The following is a 15,928-nucleotide window of genomic DNA, read 5'->3' on the forward strand; positions in this document are numbered from 1 at the left end:
TATAATCAATGAAACTAATTTAATAACATGCTATTGGATAAAAAAATATTACATTGTATTTTGTAAATATAGTGTTGTGTTACCTTTTTTGTGAACAGTTGCCAGCTTTTTATGTATTTGTGTAGTATATAGTAATATTTTCGATTTGTTGTGTTCTTTTCTCCTAAGTAACTGTTGTATTTGGTTACTGATGCCTTAAAGGCAAATATGGTTACTACTTATTATCGTAACAGTTGGCCATCCAAATCCGGCGGTTATACCAGGCTTTCTCTGTGCTAAACGAATTTGTTATCTGATTGAATTTAAACAGGACATGTAGAAAAGTATTAAATTACCTATACGAAAGTAATGCTATTTCTTGTTTTTTTTTTACAATAAAGCACTTTTTCATTTAATTTCATAATCTATTTGAATTCTCCACAATTATCCACTTGTTGCACAAGATATACAAAACAATGTGCCTGAGGTTTCTGGCTTTGCAAATTGGTTTACATGAATTAATGATTCCTTCCTGAAAACTAGACAGAGAGTATAGATCTACTTTAAGTTTCAGAATAGTCACTGCACCAACCCAGTGTTCTTACAAATCATATTATTCAGTTATGAAAGTGTTTTAGTAATTAGTCTACTTGTTCTCACTAAATATAAGAACAAGCCCTTATATTTTTAATGTTGCTATTATATTTAGTTTTCAGTAGCCCTGATAAATATATATTATAATGTCATCTATAACTTTTTAAAACTAATTATATTACGTATTTTGCTATTTACTATTTTAGTTTATCAAATTAATATTGTAATGCTTGTTGACACATAATAGTATTGACACATGCAAACTTTACTCGTTAATACGATTTCAATGTGTATTCAAATTAATTCTAAACAGTACATCAATCAGTAAAAAAAAATCAATGTACTTACAACTTTCCAGCGCTCTTTCACAACGTGTCCAGGTTGCAATAGATCTTCGCTCGTCATTGTGATATTATTATTTTGGTCTGTGGATTCGTCGCCACCTACATGATAATTTAATTCTTCTAGTGAAGAATCCTCATAGTTCCTGCAACACAATACAGTGAATCTGTAAATTTTATTTATACATCAATGACAGTTTTTCGACTACATCATAATTAATGAAATAGTTGAAGATAATCTACTTACAAAAAGCATTAAACTTATCTTTAACATTTAATTAACCAAAAATTACAATTTGATACTATCTAGTTTAAAGCCATTAATTGTGTAATATCAAATGAATATAGAACTTTCTTCAAGAGTAGTAAATGTACAATGACCAAAATGTTACGTTGGTAAAGGTACTGCCAAAAGTGCTGATTTAAATGTTAAAGTATAATTGATATCAATTTTTAACACAGATAAGTTTTGTTATAAACCACACAGAAGTATAATAATTATTTTCAGGAAACAACATACATTCAGAAATAAACATCTATTAATAATAAGAAAGAAGGGAAGGATAGGGTTGTGCTAGCAACAGAAAAAAAGATTTATTACTTCCAGGGCTTTGTTTTGGAGAAGTAAAAAAGAATAAGCTTTATACTACCGCTTTGTACAAGTTTTTTTTTTTTTTTAACAATAACATGGAGCTTAGATCAAACCTAATTCACTGCCAAAGACACTTGATTAACAAGTTATGGCTATGTAAGGTGCAGCTCAAGCTGAATAGGTACATAAATACACAGTTTTCTCTTTTTCAATGCCTGGAACCTAAGTTTGCTATGCTCTATACCTTCTATGTTTATGCTCTTTGGAAATAATAAGCATCATGTAATACCAGTATCAGGAATTTTTTATAGTTAAAAAGGATAGAGGGATGGTGTATTTATAACTTTACAAAATCATAATGAGTTTTAAGTTTTTATAAATATTTTTTCAAAGTATTAACATTTTTAAAAAAAGGTAAAAGTTTTAAATTGTTCATGAATATTCAAAAATACTACAAACATTGTGTTATTTATAATGCATAGTCATTTATTTAATATGTCTAGATTAAGATCCCCACGTACATTAACTAGTAAATACCAATGTAATTTTTTACTAAAACTAAAGATCACCATTAAAGTTAATTTAAAGTGTCATAATATCATGACATATATTATACAGGGTGTCCAAAAAGTCACGGGTCGGTTAAATATTTTTCAAAATATTTAAAATAGAGCTACAAAAACCTTACACAAAGTTACTGGACGTAAAAATCTATTTTATCACATATTCAGTGATCCGGTACTTCCTCAGGGTGGCGGCCCGCTAGGAGTCAGAAGAAACTCTTAACTGTAAGCATAGGTTGATATGCATATCAAATAAAAGGTCTTTATTAGTAGAGTACAGAGCCACAAACCCGACCTCAAACGGATAACCGAGTCAAAAATGACAGCCGTTCAAAGATGGCTTGAGTTTGCAACTTAGGTTAATGTAAAAAATAAACTGATGAGCTTTTTGATTTTAACTTAACTAACCCATAACTGTTTACAATTAATTGTTGTTGTAGAATAATAAGTTTTGTTATTTCTGAGAGGGATCGGAGTTTTGGGTTAGTAAAGTTAAAATCAAAAAGCTCATCAGTTTATTTTTTACATTAACCTAAGTTGCAAACTCAAGCCATCTTTGAACGGCTGTAATTTTGGACTCGGTTATCCGTTTGAGGTCGGGTTTGCGGCTCTGTACTCTACTAATAAAGACCTTTTATTTGATATGCATATCAACCTATGCTTACATTTAAGATTTTCTTCTGACTCCTGGCGGGCCGCCCCCCTGAAGAAGTAGCGGATCACTGAACATGTGATAAAATAGATTTTTACGTCCAGTAACATTGTTTAAGGTTTTGTAGCTCTATTTGAAATATTTTGAAAAATATTTAACCGACCCGGGACTTTTTGGACACCCTGTATAAGCTGCAACTGGCACTTACAATTATAATTATACATAACAGCTGTAACAGACACAGACAGTTATAAAATAATTAATGTTTTCAGTAATAAGGAACTTTACTGCATTGGTTGTTTCATGAAGAAATTTGTCACTAGTAACTAAATAATTTTTTTCAGTATTAGGCTTTGAAGCTGTGAGCCCAAAATGTTGTTGGCTAGACTTAAGCATATTTAAAGTTACAAGGTTCCAACCCACAGAGAAGTTAAAAATAAAAGATATGTATGTGTGTGTGTGTCATTCTATGGCCAGAGACTCAGTTTATACATAGATCTTTGGTTGTACTAAATGCTCAAGACAATTATTGTATAATACTTATGACTAAAATGAATAAGTTAAATATATAAAATAAAATCCAGAATTAAAACTTGTAATAACTGAATAAAATTATGGTTGAGTTCACTTAGTGTTAAAGTTAAACATATAATTGTGTAAATAAATGCTTTATGCGTAATTAGGGCATGGTAACTTTTAGTATTTATTTTAGCTTAGAAGGCAGCCAGGTACTCAATATGGCTAGGATAGAAACCAGTTCTGTTATGTAACCAAGTGATTTGTTGAATTCAGTTGAAATCTTATGGCACCATAGAGATGGATACTAGCCCTAGTAGAGAAGTAGTGACAATGCATGATGTTTCATCTTCGCTACTTACTCAAGCCATAAGCTAGTACATAACATGTAATACCTAATATTCTTTAGGTTTCCTTTGTCGAATGAGAATAGGATGGTATAATGTCTGTATATGAATACATTATATAATAAATTGGCTTTAATTTACTAAAACTGTCATAGATATAAATATTAGAGAGCAAGTCAATCACATAGCAATTCATCTCATTTTTGTGTTTCTAATACAATTTTCAAAGATAAAAAGCATCCAATAACATGTGATTTATTCTACAAGTAATTTTCCAAAACCTTAGCTACAGAAAAACATACCTTAAAAAAGTATGTATTTCAGGGAAAATAATAGTTATTTTCTAATTTTCATATGCTTTACGGTAACAATTTGTAATACATATTTTAAAGTTGTAGAAAATGTCACAATTTTCTGAAAATATTGTCTTATTATGGGTCGAAATATTAACAAAAAACAAAACTACAGAGGCTGTAAGACAATCAATATGTTTATGTGCATAAAAGACCACTACAAATAAGGAGTAAATATTTCAATGAGAATCTTCTGGTGTGACCGACTAAATGAGTACCCCCACACAGGCAGCACATAGCACATTTGCGACTCAAACAGTGCGAAGTAAGCTGTTCTTGAGGTTTCTATGTTGCTAATTTGTTTGAGTCTCTTAATTACATATAATGCAGTGCTAAGCTTTTTGCACAGTTGGTCTACATGAAGTTTCCAATTCAGGTATTTAACATTAAAAAGTGGCATAAGAAAAAAGGGTTGAGCAAGAATAGTGTTTATAAATATAGATGTATTATTTATTTTTCTTCTTATATGCAAAAATATACAATGTCAAGTTGAATCAAGTACAAAAATACATTTTTGCACTATTAACATTAAGAATCTAGTATTACACAATAAAACCAGTAATTTATAGTTCATTTTTCAATATAAGTTAAAATTGTTAAAGTCAAGTTTTTACTACATTTACATTAACGTGATTAAATATTAAGTGTTGCGTGGAACGATCCAAAAAAGTACCTTTAGCACTTTTATAGGATAAAGTTGTGGACAAAACCTTGTGAAAACAACACATTTTTATAGTCTACAAGAAAACCCATCTCTATTTATAGTGATTTTATAAGCTTGAGATATCAAATGGATTATTTTTCCAATAGACTGTACAAATATTTTAGGTCTAGCGCAAACAGAAAATACTTTAACTATAACTTATTTTAGATGGAAGTGCTCATACTTGCCTACACTGAGAAATCAGCTAACAGACGGGAATATTTAAGCTTTTATCACATACTCAACTGACTTAAACTGTGCCTGACGAAAAAGTTGAGTGTGCGCTGAGCCTAACATAAACCTTGACCGAGAAGACCCACCACTTCATAAGAAAAGAAAATTTGGCAAATTCGTTCTTAAGAAGTCTGTCTGACAGATGATAGTCCGAATGAATAAACATTAAATGAATTTGAATTCTTCCACAATCCTTGTGACATTTATAATAAACATGAGGTCAGACTGGGGAACACTCCACAACTGAAATGACTCCAAAATTGTTATTTATTGAGGTGAATTAGGACCTAACATGATCATTTCTTATATTTAATCTGAATTGTCAAATGTAAAGCCTTAGAGGCCTATGTCACAGAAAGTTGCACCTGAGAGAATATGACTATGCATCTAGTCACACAGTTCTTTCTGTTACACAATATTTTCTTTATAAATGTGAAGTTGTATAACGACTGAGTCTATTCACTCTTCCAATTCATCTAAAGACATGATGCTTGTCCATAAAGCATACAGCAAGTGATCACAAGCTATAAGGCTATCAGAAAGCTATTCAATATCATGGAGAAGGAGTAATGCCATTAGAAGAAAGAATGTCTCAGGCACTGATTTGTAGTAGAAAATTAAATCTATATAGTTTTTAGCAATTTAAGAAATGTTTAAGAATCAAAATTAGCATAATTCAGCATCTCTTGGAAAGAGGGGTCTAGGATACTTTTAAAATGTGTCATATAATTAAATTTAAGAATAGATCAGGCTAGATGTGCCATATACTTGCTAATGAAATAATAACTTGAATGCTCACAAACTCTTCAAATGAAAGAAACAAAAGTACACCAAATACAAGTATAACGTAAGATAGCCCCTACACAGGTCTCTATTTTATTATCCTGTGTTAACTGGCTTATTTACATATTTAAATAATTCTTTCACCATCTTCCCAACATCTGCAATGTTACAATCTAGTGATTACTATCAAAATAAAAACACATCAGGTTATAATAAATAAAATGAATGATAAAAATGTCCTAATAGGAAACCTATAGCTTATCAAATCATTGGTATAACAATAAATAATCTTTGCTGGAAACAATAATGGGGTTATAGACTGTTTACTACATATATAAGTTAATATTAGTACTACAATTGATATTCTAGACTTTTTGGCAATTCATCATAACATCAATTGCCAAAATGACGATCCTGTTTTTGGTAGGTCTATATACTTGAAAAATCTAAACTCCGTAGAATCATCTTTTAGAGAAGAGGATGTTTTTAAAATATAAAATGTTATTAATAGAAAAATATATGAAGTATTTTATTTTCAATCTCCATAGATAAGACACATTTAGGATACATTGGAAGGTTTTGCCTTAAAATAAAACAAATTGGAACATTTAACACTATATACTTAAAACAAAATTGTTATTAAAATTCAACTGTTGATGCAGCCAAGCTCTCTTTGTAATTTCGTGAAATTAACTGATAAATTTATTGTTACTTCTTTGACTAAACATATAATTAATGAAATTTCGTTTTCATGCCACGTTTCTTAAAAGTAATACCAAAAGTATAGGATTACCTACAGGCAAAATTCTGTGAATGGATTTTTCCAGATCAACAACAAATTATAAAACATGAGAAGTCTTATGAATATTTTAAACTAATAGACAAATGCTACAGACAACCAAAAGCTATTTTATAAAAAAAGAACATAGTTTGAAGTTGTGTCAACGCTTAATATACCCTGGTACAAGTAAAAGGCTATATTATATAGAAACAGATATAACATCAATCTAAACAGTTGCACTACAAATAAAATTTTAGAACAGGCTATATTTTTTGGGAACTATATTAACTAACTGACATCAAGAAGGAAATCCTCACTAAATTTTACTATAAACCAAGAAGGGATCTTACTAATGAGTTCAATAAAAATTTAAAACTGTGTTATTTGGTACAGTCACAATGATTTGACAGTTTATTGAATTTAAAAACTTTGTACATAAACTGGAAATAATACGATTCACCAATGTTTTAAGATTTGCATTTGTGGTGGTTCACCACAATGTTTAGATGACCTTATTTAATTTAGATACCTTTTACATACTTCACTCAATTTTAGGAAGAAGATTGGACAAAACAAAAATATTGCAAACCCTATACAGATCTGAGTGTAAATGTTCACATTCAGATTCTGTGTAAACTGAATAATTTAAGGTGGTCACTTACAGTTCAGTTATGTCATCAACACTTAAAAAATAGAATAAATAACTACTGCTTGAAGATTAAAATTCATTCTGTACTAAAACATCTAACTGATACCTAAGAGAGTTATCAAGTAATGAACAAACACACCATTTACAGGAAGTATTGGTGCCACTTTCTATTTAAATTGTGATTAAGTCTTCAACAAGAACTCTGAACTTAAGTCAAGCTCAACAGCTGAGACATGAAGTCAATCTAACTTGGCTGGGGATTATTTATATTCCACTACACTACACTTTTATATAACAGAACACAAATAATATGAATTCTCTCGTTAATTATATCTTTCCATTCTTTAACTTAATTAGACGATATCTTGAAATTGAGCTACAGAGTAATCACTGAACAACATCCAATAGGTTTTCAACTGTAATAAACTATTTCTGATGTTGTAGGTGGGTATTCATTTTCTTTACCTACTTTATCACTGATTATTCTTTAAGTATGTTTTTGCTAGCCCATATACAGTAGGACAGGTTAGTTGACAGTTAATTAGTCAACTCTGAGGTCAGGTATTTGGAAGTTCTGAGGGAATGAGGTTCGACTAAGGCAATCTCATGTTGTTTAACATTTGCTCAGATGATTTTTTGTAACAAATTTAACAGTTGTTGATTAATAATGCCTAAACGTTCAATCCTGATTTGATGGTATTTTATTGACAGTTCATCCGCAGGCAAAGGAGTATTTTCATTTCTTACAGCTGTAGGTATCCAAATTTGTTATTCGTACAAGTATTAATTAAATCAGGATACTCAACCAATCCTGATTATGGGCCTGAAGACTCCTTAGTCATTACAAGGAACCTCCATAGATCAACCAACACTCTGGCTGAACCTTACAAGACACCACAAGGAACTCAAATGTACTCAATTAGGTTTCATCCAAGGTAGTGACGGCCTTAGCTGACGTTTTACATACATCAGCTAATGATATGTAATTTTACTGATAAAGCATTTGCAAAGAAGCTGTGGCAGTTACACTGGAATATTTTTAATGCGCACAGCTTTTATTAAGTCAAAATTTATGTCAGGACCAAAATCACTGTTACGAGTTCACACTGTTATTGGAGGAGGATCAGGATTTGCCTAATTGACCACCTGCGGGCAAATGAGATTATTCCACCTAAGTGATGTGTAGGAAATTATTGCCATCACAAATCCATCCAACTCTGAAATTTCCCAATCCTTAGGTCAACAAAGACACTTATCCTGGTCCCATGGTATTGAAAGGATAACAGGATTTTGAATATTTACCATTATTATATATTACAAAAGGTATAAAACTGTATATAACAAAGTGTTATATCTTTTGTAACATATAACGATGGCAAATGTCCAAAATCCTATCTGTTTCAAACTTTCAATCGTCAATATCAAACTTTGCCCATGTTATCAGTGTTCTCTATGTGCTATCCTGTGTTTATAAAAGACAGATGTAAAAACATGTCATGTACAAATTGTTCTGTTTTTATTGTTTACTTTGGTGTGTTCATCACAAATATTGAATTCTGCATAACATTATAACATTATGTCTTAATGTATAACATTATGTCTTAAGGTCAACAATACTTTGTCTGTCCAGACATGTGTCTTTAACCACCCACCAATTAGCCAATTAGCAAATCAAGTTTAGTTCTTCAGGTTCCTTATGTTCCCTAAAGTCAAGTGACAGCTCTGAAAGGAACACATCTGAATTTGCTAATAAACACCAAAAGTTGAAGATGGAGGTCACTGATATTATTACTTTCCATTAATTACTTCCAGCACTGCATTACTAATATAAAATTTGCAATATAAGCAATAAAGGCATCAAGGACGATATTAATATGAAAAATGTCTTTGTTTGAGGTGGGGTTAGGGGTGTTTTATCCATCTTTCCATTCAATCTCTAGATGTTATTCAATCTCGTATACAGCCATTCTTTTATAACAAACACCTCAGTGTTAAAAAAATGAAATAAATTTAAAGTTAGTTTTTAAAGACATATTTATGTTGTAAAATACTTTAATTTACCAAATCCAAAGAAAATAGCTTAATAGAAGATGTATATTTATTTTTATTCTAGGTTAAAGGTTGCCTGTTGATGAGGCAGTCTACTAATAACAATAATCTAGTTTTTTTTAAAAACAGCTGATTTTACATAATGTATAAGTGTGTCACAGTGTCACATACGTAACAAGAAACATGAAAAAGTTTACACTGCATCTCATCTAGAATGTTGACATGGATAACATTTTGTAAAAGTAAGGTTAAGTTAATGATTGTTAATATATTTTTTATTTTATTTTAAATATTATTCTTTGGCAAGTATACTGTGTTACGTATGTGACACATCAAAATGTTTACGTTATGTGACACATTAAGTTATGATACAAAAACTGTCAATTTGAAGAAGAATTAACTTAGGAAGTTAGTTAACCTAGCCTATCTACCAAGTTAATCTATTTATTTGTTTATTTTAAAGCCTCCCAGACAGATTTATGTTCAAAAAATAAAAGGTTGGCATAATGATAAAGTTTATAGTTTTTGCTTATGTTAGTGATGATTTGAAGCATTGTAAGAACTCTGTTTAGACATTTATAAAAGTTCTTGTAAAAGAAATTAAATCAAATAGCTCCAGAAGTAAAACATTTACATATATTTTCTGATAACTGTGCCGGCCAATTTAAAAGCCGGTACACTATGTCAAATATTTGTTTTGCAGAGGAAGGACTTTGGTATTGCAATGAACTGGAATTTTTTTGCTTCTAGCCATGGGAAGGGGGCTGTAGATGGTAATCGAAGGGGATGGTAAAGAGGATTGTATGGAGAGCAGTAAAGGGTCGGAAAGCTTTTTGTTAATACCCCAGAAGATTTCTACAGAGTGGCATTGGAAAAATGCAAAGAAATTCGGCTATTGTTTGTTTCAAAGGAAGAAATAGATCGTAATAGAAAACATCTTGAGGAGAGAGATGGGGTAAAATTCATCAAATAACTGGTATTCAAGCAATGCACCACTTTCAAGCATATAGTGATCACGAGATACTGATTAGCAGGACATCAAAATCACTCATGCTTAAAGTTGACATTAAGAATAAAGGAATATGACGCTACAAAACTGTCAACCCGACGACGGCTACACTATGAAGATGCTTACAGTGATGAATCTGATGATGATAAGTATGAGAGTACTGGAAAAGATGATGCACAGATGGAGACAGATGAAGAGCCCATTATCAAACACTGATAGGGAAATGTCCAACACCCAAATCCTGGTGACTTTGTATTAGTGAAATTATTAAGTAATAAAATGAAAGAATTTCGCTATGTAGCAGTTTGCCAGAGCAAAGTAAATGAAGATATTATAGTCACTTTCTTGAGAAAGTATGGGGAGGATACTACACTGTTTTACAATTGATGAAAATGATGAAAGGCTCGTGGCTACTAAAGACATTATTCGGGTGTTGGAACAACCTAAAATTAAAAACCGTTGGAGTTCGTGTACTTTATCAGTTTCCAAAAACTGTACATGATAAAGAAGTGTGACTATGTTCTGTTAGTTTTACTTAGAACAAAAGTGTACCCAACTTATTTAAAAATTAATATTGTAGAAATAGTTATAAGGAACCTTAATATACAGTATGTGTGAATTTAGTACCTAAGTTTTATTGTAACGTTTTCTATGTGAATTGATAAACAGTTACCTATTTTGTTGGTTCAGTTCAGTTGTAAGGATATCACTTTTAGATAGAATAAGTTGTTATTTTTATCATAAATAGTGTTCTTGGTACTCTAGTTATACTTGTCACATACGTAACAAACAACCTGTCACATAAGTAACAAACAAATCACAATTTTTAACAAGTATTCAAAACATGTTGGTACATTGATTAATTAAGAGTTGTACGTAAATATTAATTAGGAATGCAATTAATTTTATTTTTAAATTTCATTGAAGGAAAAATTAACAGAATTTTTACCATTATGTACCTAACACTCTAAGGATGAGTGCCTTTCATGTCACAAACGTAACAGCCATAAAAACATGTATTGCTTGGAAAATAATAAAAATTCTTGTGCCCAATTTTGTATACTTTTGAATTAAATCACCTTCTATACACTGAACTGTGATAAATGGTATTTATATAATTTTACTTTATTTATATTTCACCATAAATGTGTCTAAGTGTCACATACGTAACAAAAGAATGGCTGTATAATCATTACCAATAACATTTATTTTCAAATTAAAGAACATACTTAGAAAATGGAAAATTAAACTAAGCAATACGCTATTTAAATTGAGGTTGAGTACATTTCAAAACGGAAAGTATGAATATAGTAAATAATGAATTTTGTAACTTATCTAGCCTTAGTACAATCATTTTATAGCCACAGTTTCCTACCAAAAAGGTCATCAGCAATTTGTCAGTACTTATGTCCCTTGTTCTGTTTGACAAGATTTACATACAAGTGAGTTATGCATCAATTATAAATTAAAAGATGATGGGTTTTGGTTACTGTGTCAATTTTGTAGACTGACTTATCACATGAGTTACAAAAAAAAACTTAAAATCTGTAGTAATAAGCTTACTTATGTTTTGAGTTAGACTGCGGACAGAACATACTATGGAACTCGTGGTTTATTGTAGGGACCTAGGTTGTAACTTCCAATGACAATAAAAATCAACTAACATTGTGCATTGATTCAAAAGGAAAATGGACCTAATTTTTATTTTGCTATCACAAAAATACAGACTGAAAGTCAACCTTCAACATGAACCAACTTTCAAAGTGTATCTCAGACTAACTGTTTTTCTTAAGCTTCTATAGGCCAATTGATGTAAACCATAATCCTGCATTTGTTATCAAATCAATGTTTCACATTATCTGATCTTGTCCCTTTTTCTATGTTGTATATAAATTTATGTAGCCTATGTCTTACTAATCGTGGCAGTGGTAAAATTTGTGGTAATTACTACCTATTAATGGAAAAACTTCAATTTGGTTGGAACAGTACTTAAATAAAACTTAATACCAAGAGGTTAGGAAATAAAACAAAACTAGATTTCGCAAACATAAATTGATTCGATAGCTAGCCAAAAGAGGTTAGATTTCCACACAGAAGGTGCAGCATTATCTGCACACAAAGTATTAATTTGCCAACAGGCTGAGTGACCATGTTCAAAGTGTGCTGTGCTTTCAGATCAATTTACATCAGTGTGTGTTATTTGAATGTGTACCTTTGTGATAGAGTGTGTTGTTGGGTATATATCAACCTACGTCAATGTATGCTTACCGAGGACGTGTTATGTGTAGTGGCAAGCTGCAGCAGTTTATATGGCGGTTGTACTAAAAAATACCTTAACTGATTTAATTAATCGATGTAAAACCCATCTAGGTTGGTTCTTCAATTCAATGTATCCTGAGCTTGAATTTAAATACAAAACAATACACAAATTAGATGTACATTGTTAGATATTTTTTCTATTCTGCCAGAAGTGAGTAGTGGCATCACCAAAACACACACTGATACTCAGGGGTAATTGCGATCAGTATTTTCTCGTGCCAGATCATTCAGCATAGGCTAATATTAGCCTACTTTCTTTTTCATTCACTTTTATCAGAAATAACATATTTAAGTTACTACAAATTAAATACAGTATGGAATAGTTTAAACACCCAATTGAATAAGAAGGTGAAAACAGAATACATATATATATATATATGCATTATTTTTTTTTCATTTTTGTTCGTTCTTACGATACTTACAATCATATGAACCTATTGAAAAATGTTCATACTGTAATATACGCTATTTCATTAGTAAAGGAAGTAGATCAAGTAATTGCTCAGAATTCGTTTTACAAAAGTCAGGGAGTTTCATGTTTAGGACATTGTACAAATATAATTTTTTAAGTTTTGAACTGAAATAATACATGAAAAAAAAACATTTTCCATGTTACTAAATATAGCACTCCTATCTTTACTGTCAAAATATAGGCTAAAGATGTCAACTAACTTATAAGTTAAGTGATAGCCTACGTCTATGAGTCCTAATGTGTTGTTTAGCCTATTATTAATCAATAGCCAGTTAAACTAATGAAATATTACATATAGTAGCCTATTCAGTTAGCAACTTAAGAGCTTTTCACTATCAGGTCCTCTTAAATCTGCAACTCACTTAAATATCTAATCAAACATAATACTTATGAAGCTAGGCTAGAAGTTTGAAAAGAGGGAGTCAAGGACCTCTCAAATCATGAGGTTATGTCAAATTGACCAAACCAAACTTGACCTCTACTTATATGTAGCAGTTGACATATGTACAAAAAATGGTTTAATATATCGAAATAGTATTGAGTTACAACTAACTGTAATTAAAAAAACTGTCGTTTCTACCACACCCTGTCAATTTTTATAATTCTACAGTACGTTCAATACAACCCCCACACCCTATTACTCATTATGCAGTTTAGAATGAAACATCTACTTCAGCACAACAAAGTCGAGAAAAATAATAATGATCTTAACGTATGCTATGCACAGTTAAAAAATATAATCAATATATATATAATGAATATATTCGTACCTGGAACCTAGACGTTAAGCCAACACCTAGTTTCAAATTAACCATATTATTTTCGTCGTGATTGGCAGGCTATGTAAGACACACGTACTAATCACTAAACCAACCTTCATTTGATAATTTAACGATTCATATAGCGAGATTCACTTAATTTATTAAGAACTACACATTTCTGTACACACTATACTTCACTAAAACAAAATCATATCAAAATGCACTTGATTTTTCATACTCATAAGCATAATAATCGAGTCGATATCACCGCCATCTTTGGTACGGACGACAGACTCAAGACTCAACTGAGCAGCCGACAGCAGCACGGCATATAATATTGATCGTGTAAAAATGTTACTATGAGTCATACTTTACAATAATCGTATCTACTAAAGATAAATTTATTTATCTTTCAGAATGTTGGATTAGAGACTATAAAGTATTTACCTGTGACTAACACCACACTTTTAGAAACAGCGTTTTATATGACGACACGGATAACGTAGATATTTGTCCTGTTTTGTTGGTATCAACTTCCTGTACTAATGCAATGCAATTAGCGGGGTTTATTTAAACAGACGACATAATGTAGTACTTTCTATTCGTATAACATTTATATTGAATAATTGTGTGTGTGTGTGTGTGTGTGTGTGTGTGTGTGTGTGTGTGTGTGTGTGTGTGTGTGTGCGTGCGCGCGCGCGCGCGTGTGTAAACCCCACTGATTTTGCCAAATACCTCCAAAAACTCCTAATGATTTACCTCAATGTATCTGCTAAAAATCCTAGAACTATTATGCCGACTGTAAAAGGTCTTTGCAAAAGTTTATTTCTTGCTAAGATCTATTGTTGATCAAATTTCAAGATTTATTTTTCTATATTGCTTTCCATTTAGCGTGTAATATATACTAAATAATATTCTAATAACGGTGGGAGACATTTATTCTTGCAATATATTATACTAAAATAATTTGCTTAGTTTTTAAAATGTTTTTTTTATTTATGAAAGGTGTATAAAAATAGTATTTAATTCATTTATTGTAGTAATTAGATCAGACTGAAAAACCAGTCCTAATTTCAATCATTTATCTCATTCAATAAATACAATGTGGGAATTTTACAAATTTATATCTTGTTCAGAAATTTAAACTTCACTTGGGATGGTAAGTCAAAGTCAAGCTAAATAGTGCTAGCATTAAAAAAAACACTGATATGAAAGAAATAGATACATGTAAAGAATAGTACTAAAAATAAATAAGTAATACAATCAACCAATAATGCAGTCTAACTCAACAATAAACTGAGTTAGTTTGCATTTGCAGCTGATTTACATATACAGGGTGATTCATGAAGTTCTCCCCCCACTTCTACAGCACATTGTACTAGTAAAAATAATGAAAAAATGTTATATAAACATAGGTCCGAAAACGCTTCGTTAGCGAGTTACAGCTAGCGAAAGATTTCGCCTGAATTCCTGGGTAAAGAGTAAAATAAAGCCATACTGAACTTTTGGAAAGGTTAATTAAGTAAGAAATATCGTGGATTCTTATGTATTTTTACCTGATAAAGCTAATAAAATAGGTTTCAGAACTGTACCTGTAGTAGTTTTTGAGGGATTCAGGGTTAAATGCAAAAAATTGGGGCACGAAACAATGTTTTTTTAAGTTTGATGTACAATAACTTTGTTAATATTTGGTAATAAATACATAAAATCAACAAACATTAATTGTAGAGAATTTAATTCTGAGAAAATTGATATAATCAAAGTCTAAAATAAAACAGAAATAAGTACCAAAAAATCGATTTTATTCAGTATAATACATTACTAGCTGTAAAGAAATACCGTATGGTATTTAGTTAAAATAAAACAAAAACAAAGTGTTTGTTCCTTAATGATGAAATAAATTGAGAAAACAAGATTAACTGTTAAATAAATTTGTTTGTAAATAAAAATATCATGTTTTATTACGTTGTATTTTTTTTTTAATAAAAATTTACATCAAATGTTCGAAAATAAATGAAGCAAACATTTTCCCATTATTGTTTACTAATCATCGAAATGCAGTTTTTTTGTTTTATTAATTTCTAAGTTGGTAACGCACGAATAACAGCTGATCAACAATGGTATTCTGTACTGTTACGTTAGAACTGTGTATTAGTGGTGTTTTGCAAGCTACAGCAGGAGATCGGGTTCTGTGAATCGTGTTATTAAATGCAATTTTTCTGTGAGTTATA

General features: G+C 30.7%; 1 protein-coding gene across 1 annotated transcript in view; it reads right to left on the reverse strand.

The window, feature by feature from the left end:
* Nucleotides 1-15,928, reverse strand: part of LOC124369495 (tau-tubulin kinase homolog Asator) — a 202,626-nt gene that overhangs the window by 93,229 nt on the left and 93,469 nt on the right. The window contains exon 3 of the mRNA XM_046827508.1: nt 922-1,060. Within this exon, the coding sequence (XP_046683464.1) occupies nt 922-1,060 (139 nt within the window). The remainder of the gene's footprint in view (nt 1-921; nt 1,061-15,928) is intronic.

The sequence above is a fragment of the Homalodisca vitripennis genome, chromosome X (assembly GCF_021130785.1).
Source record: "Homalodisca vitripennis isolate AUS2020 chromosome X, UT_GWSS_2.1, whole genome shotgun sequence".
NCBI classification, from domain to species: domain Eukaryota; kingdom Metazoa; phylum Arthropoda; class Insecta; order Hemiptera; family Cicadellidae; genus Homalodisca; species Homalodisca vitripennis.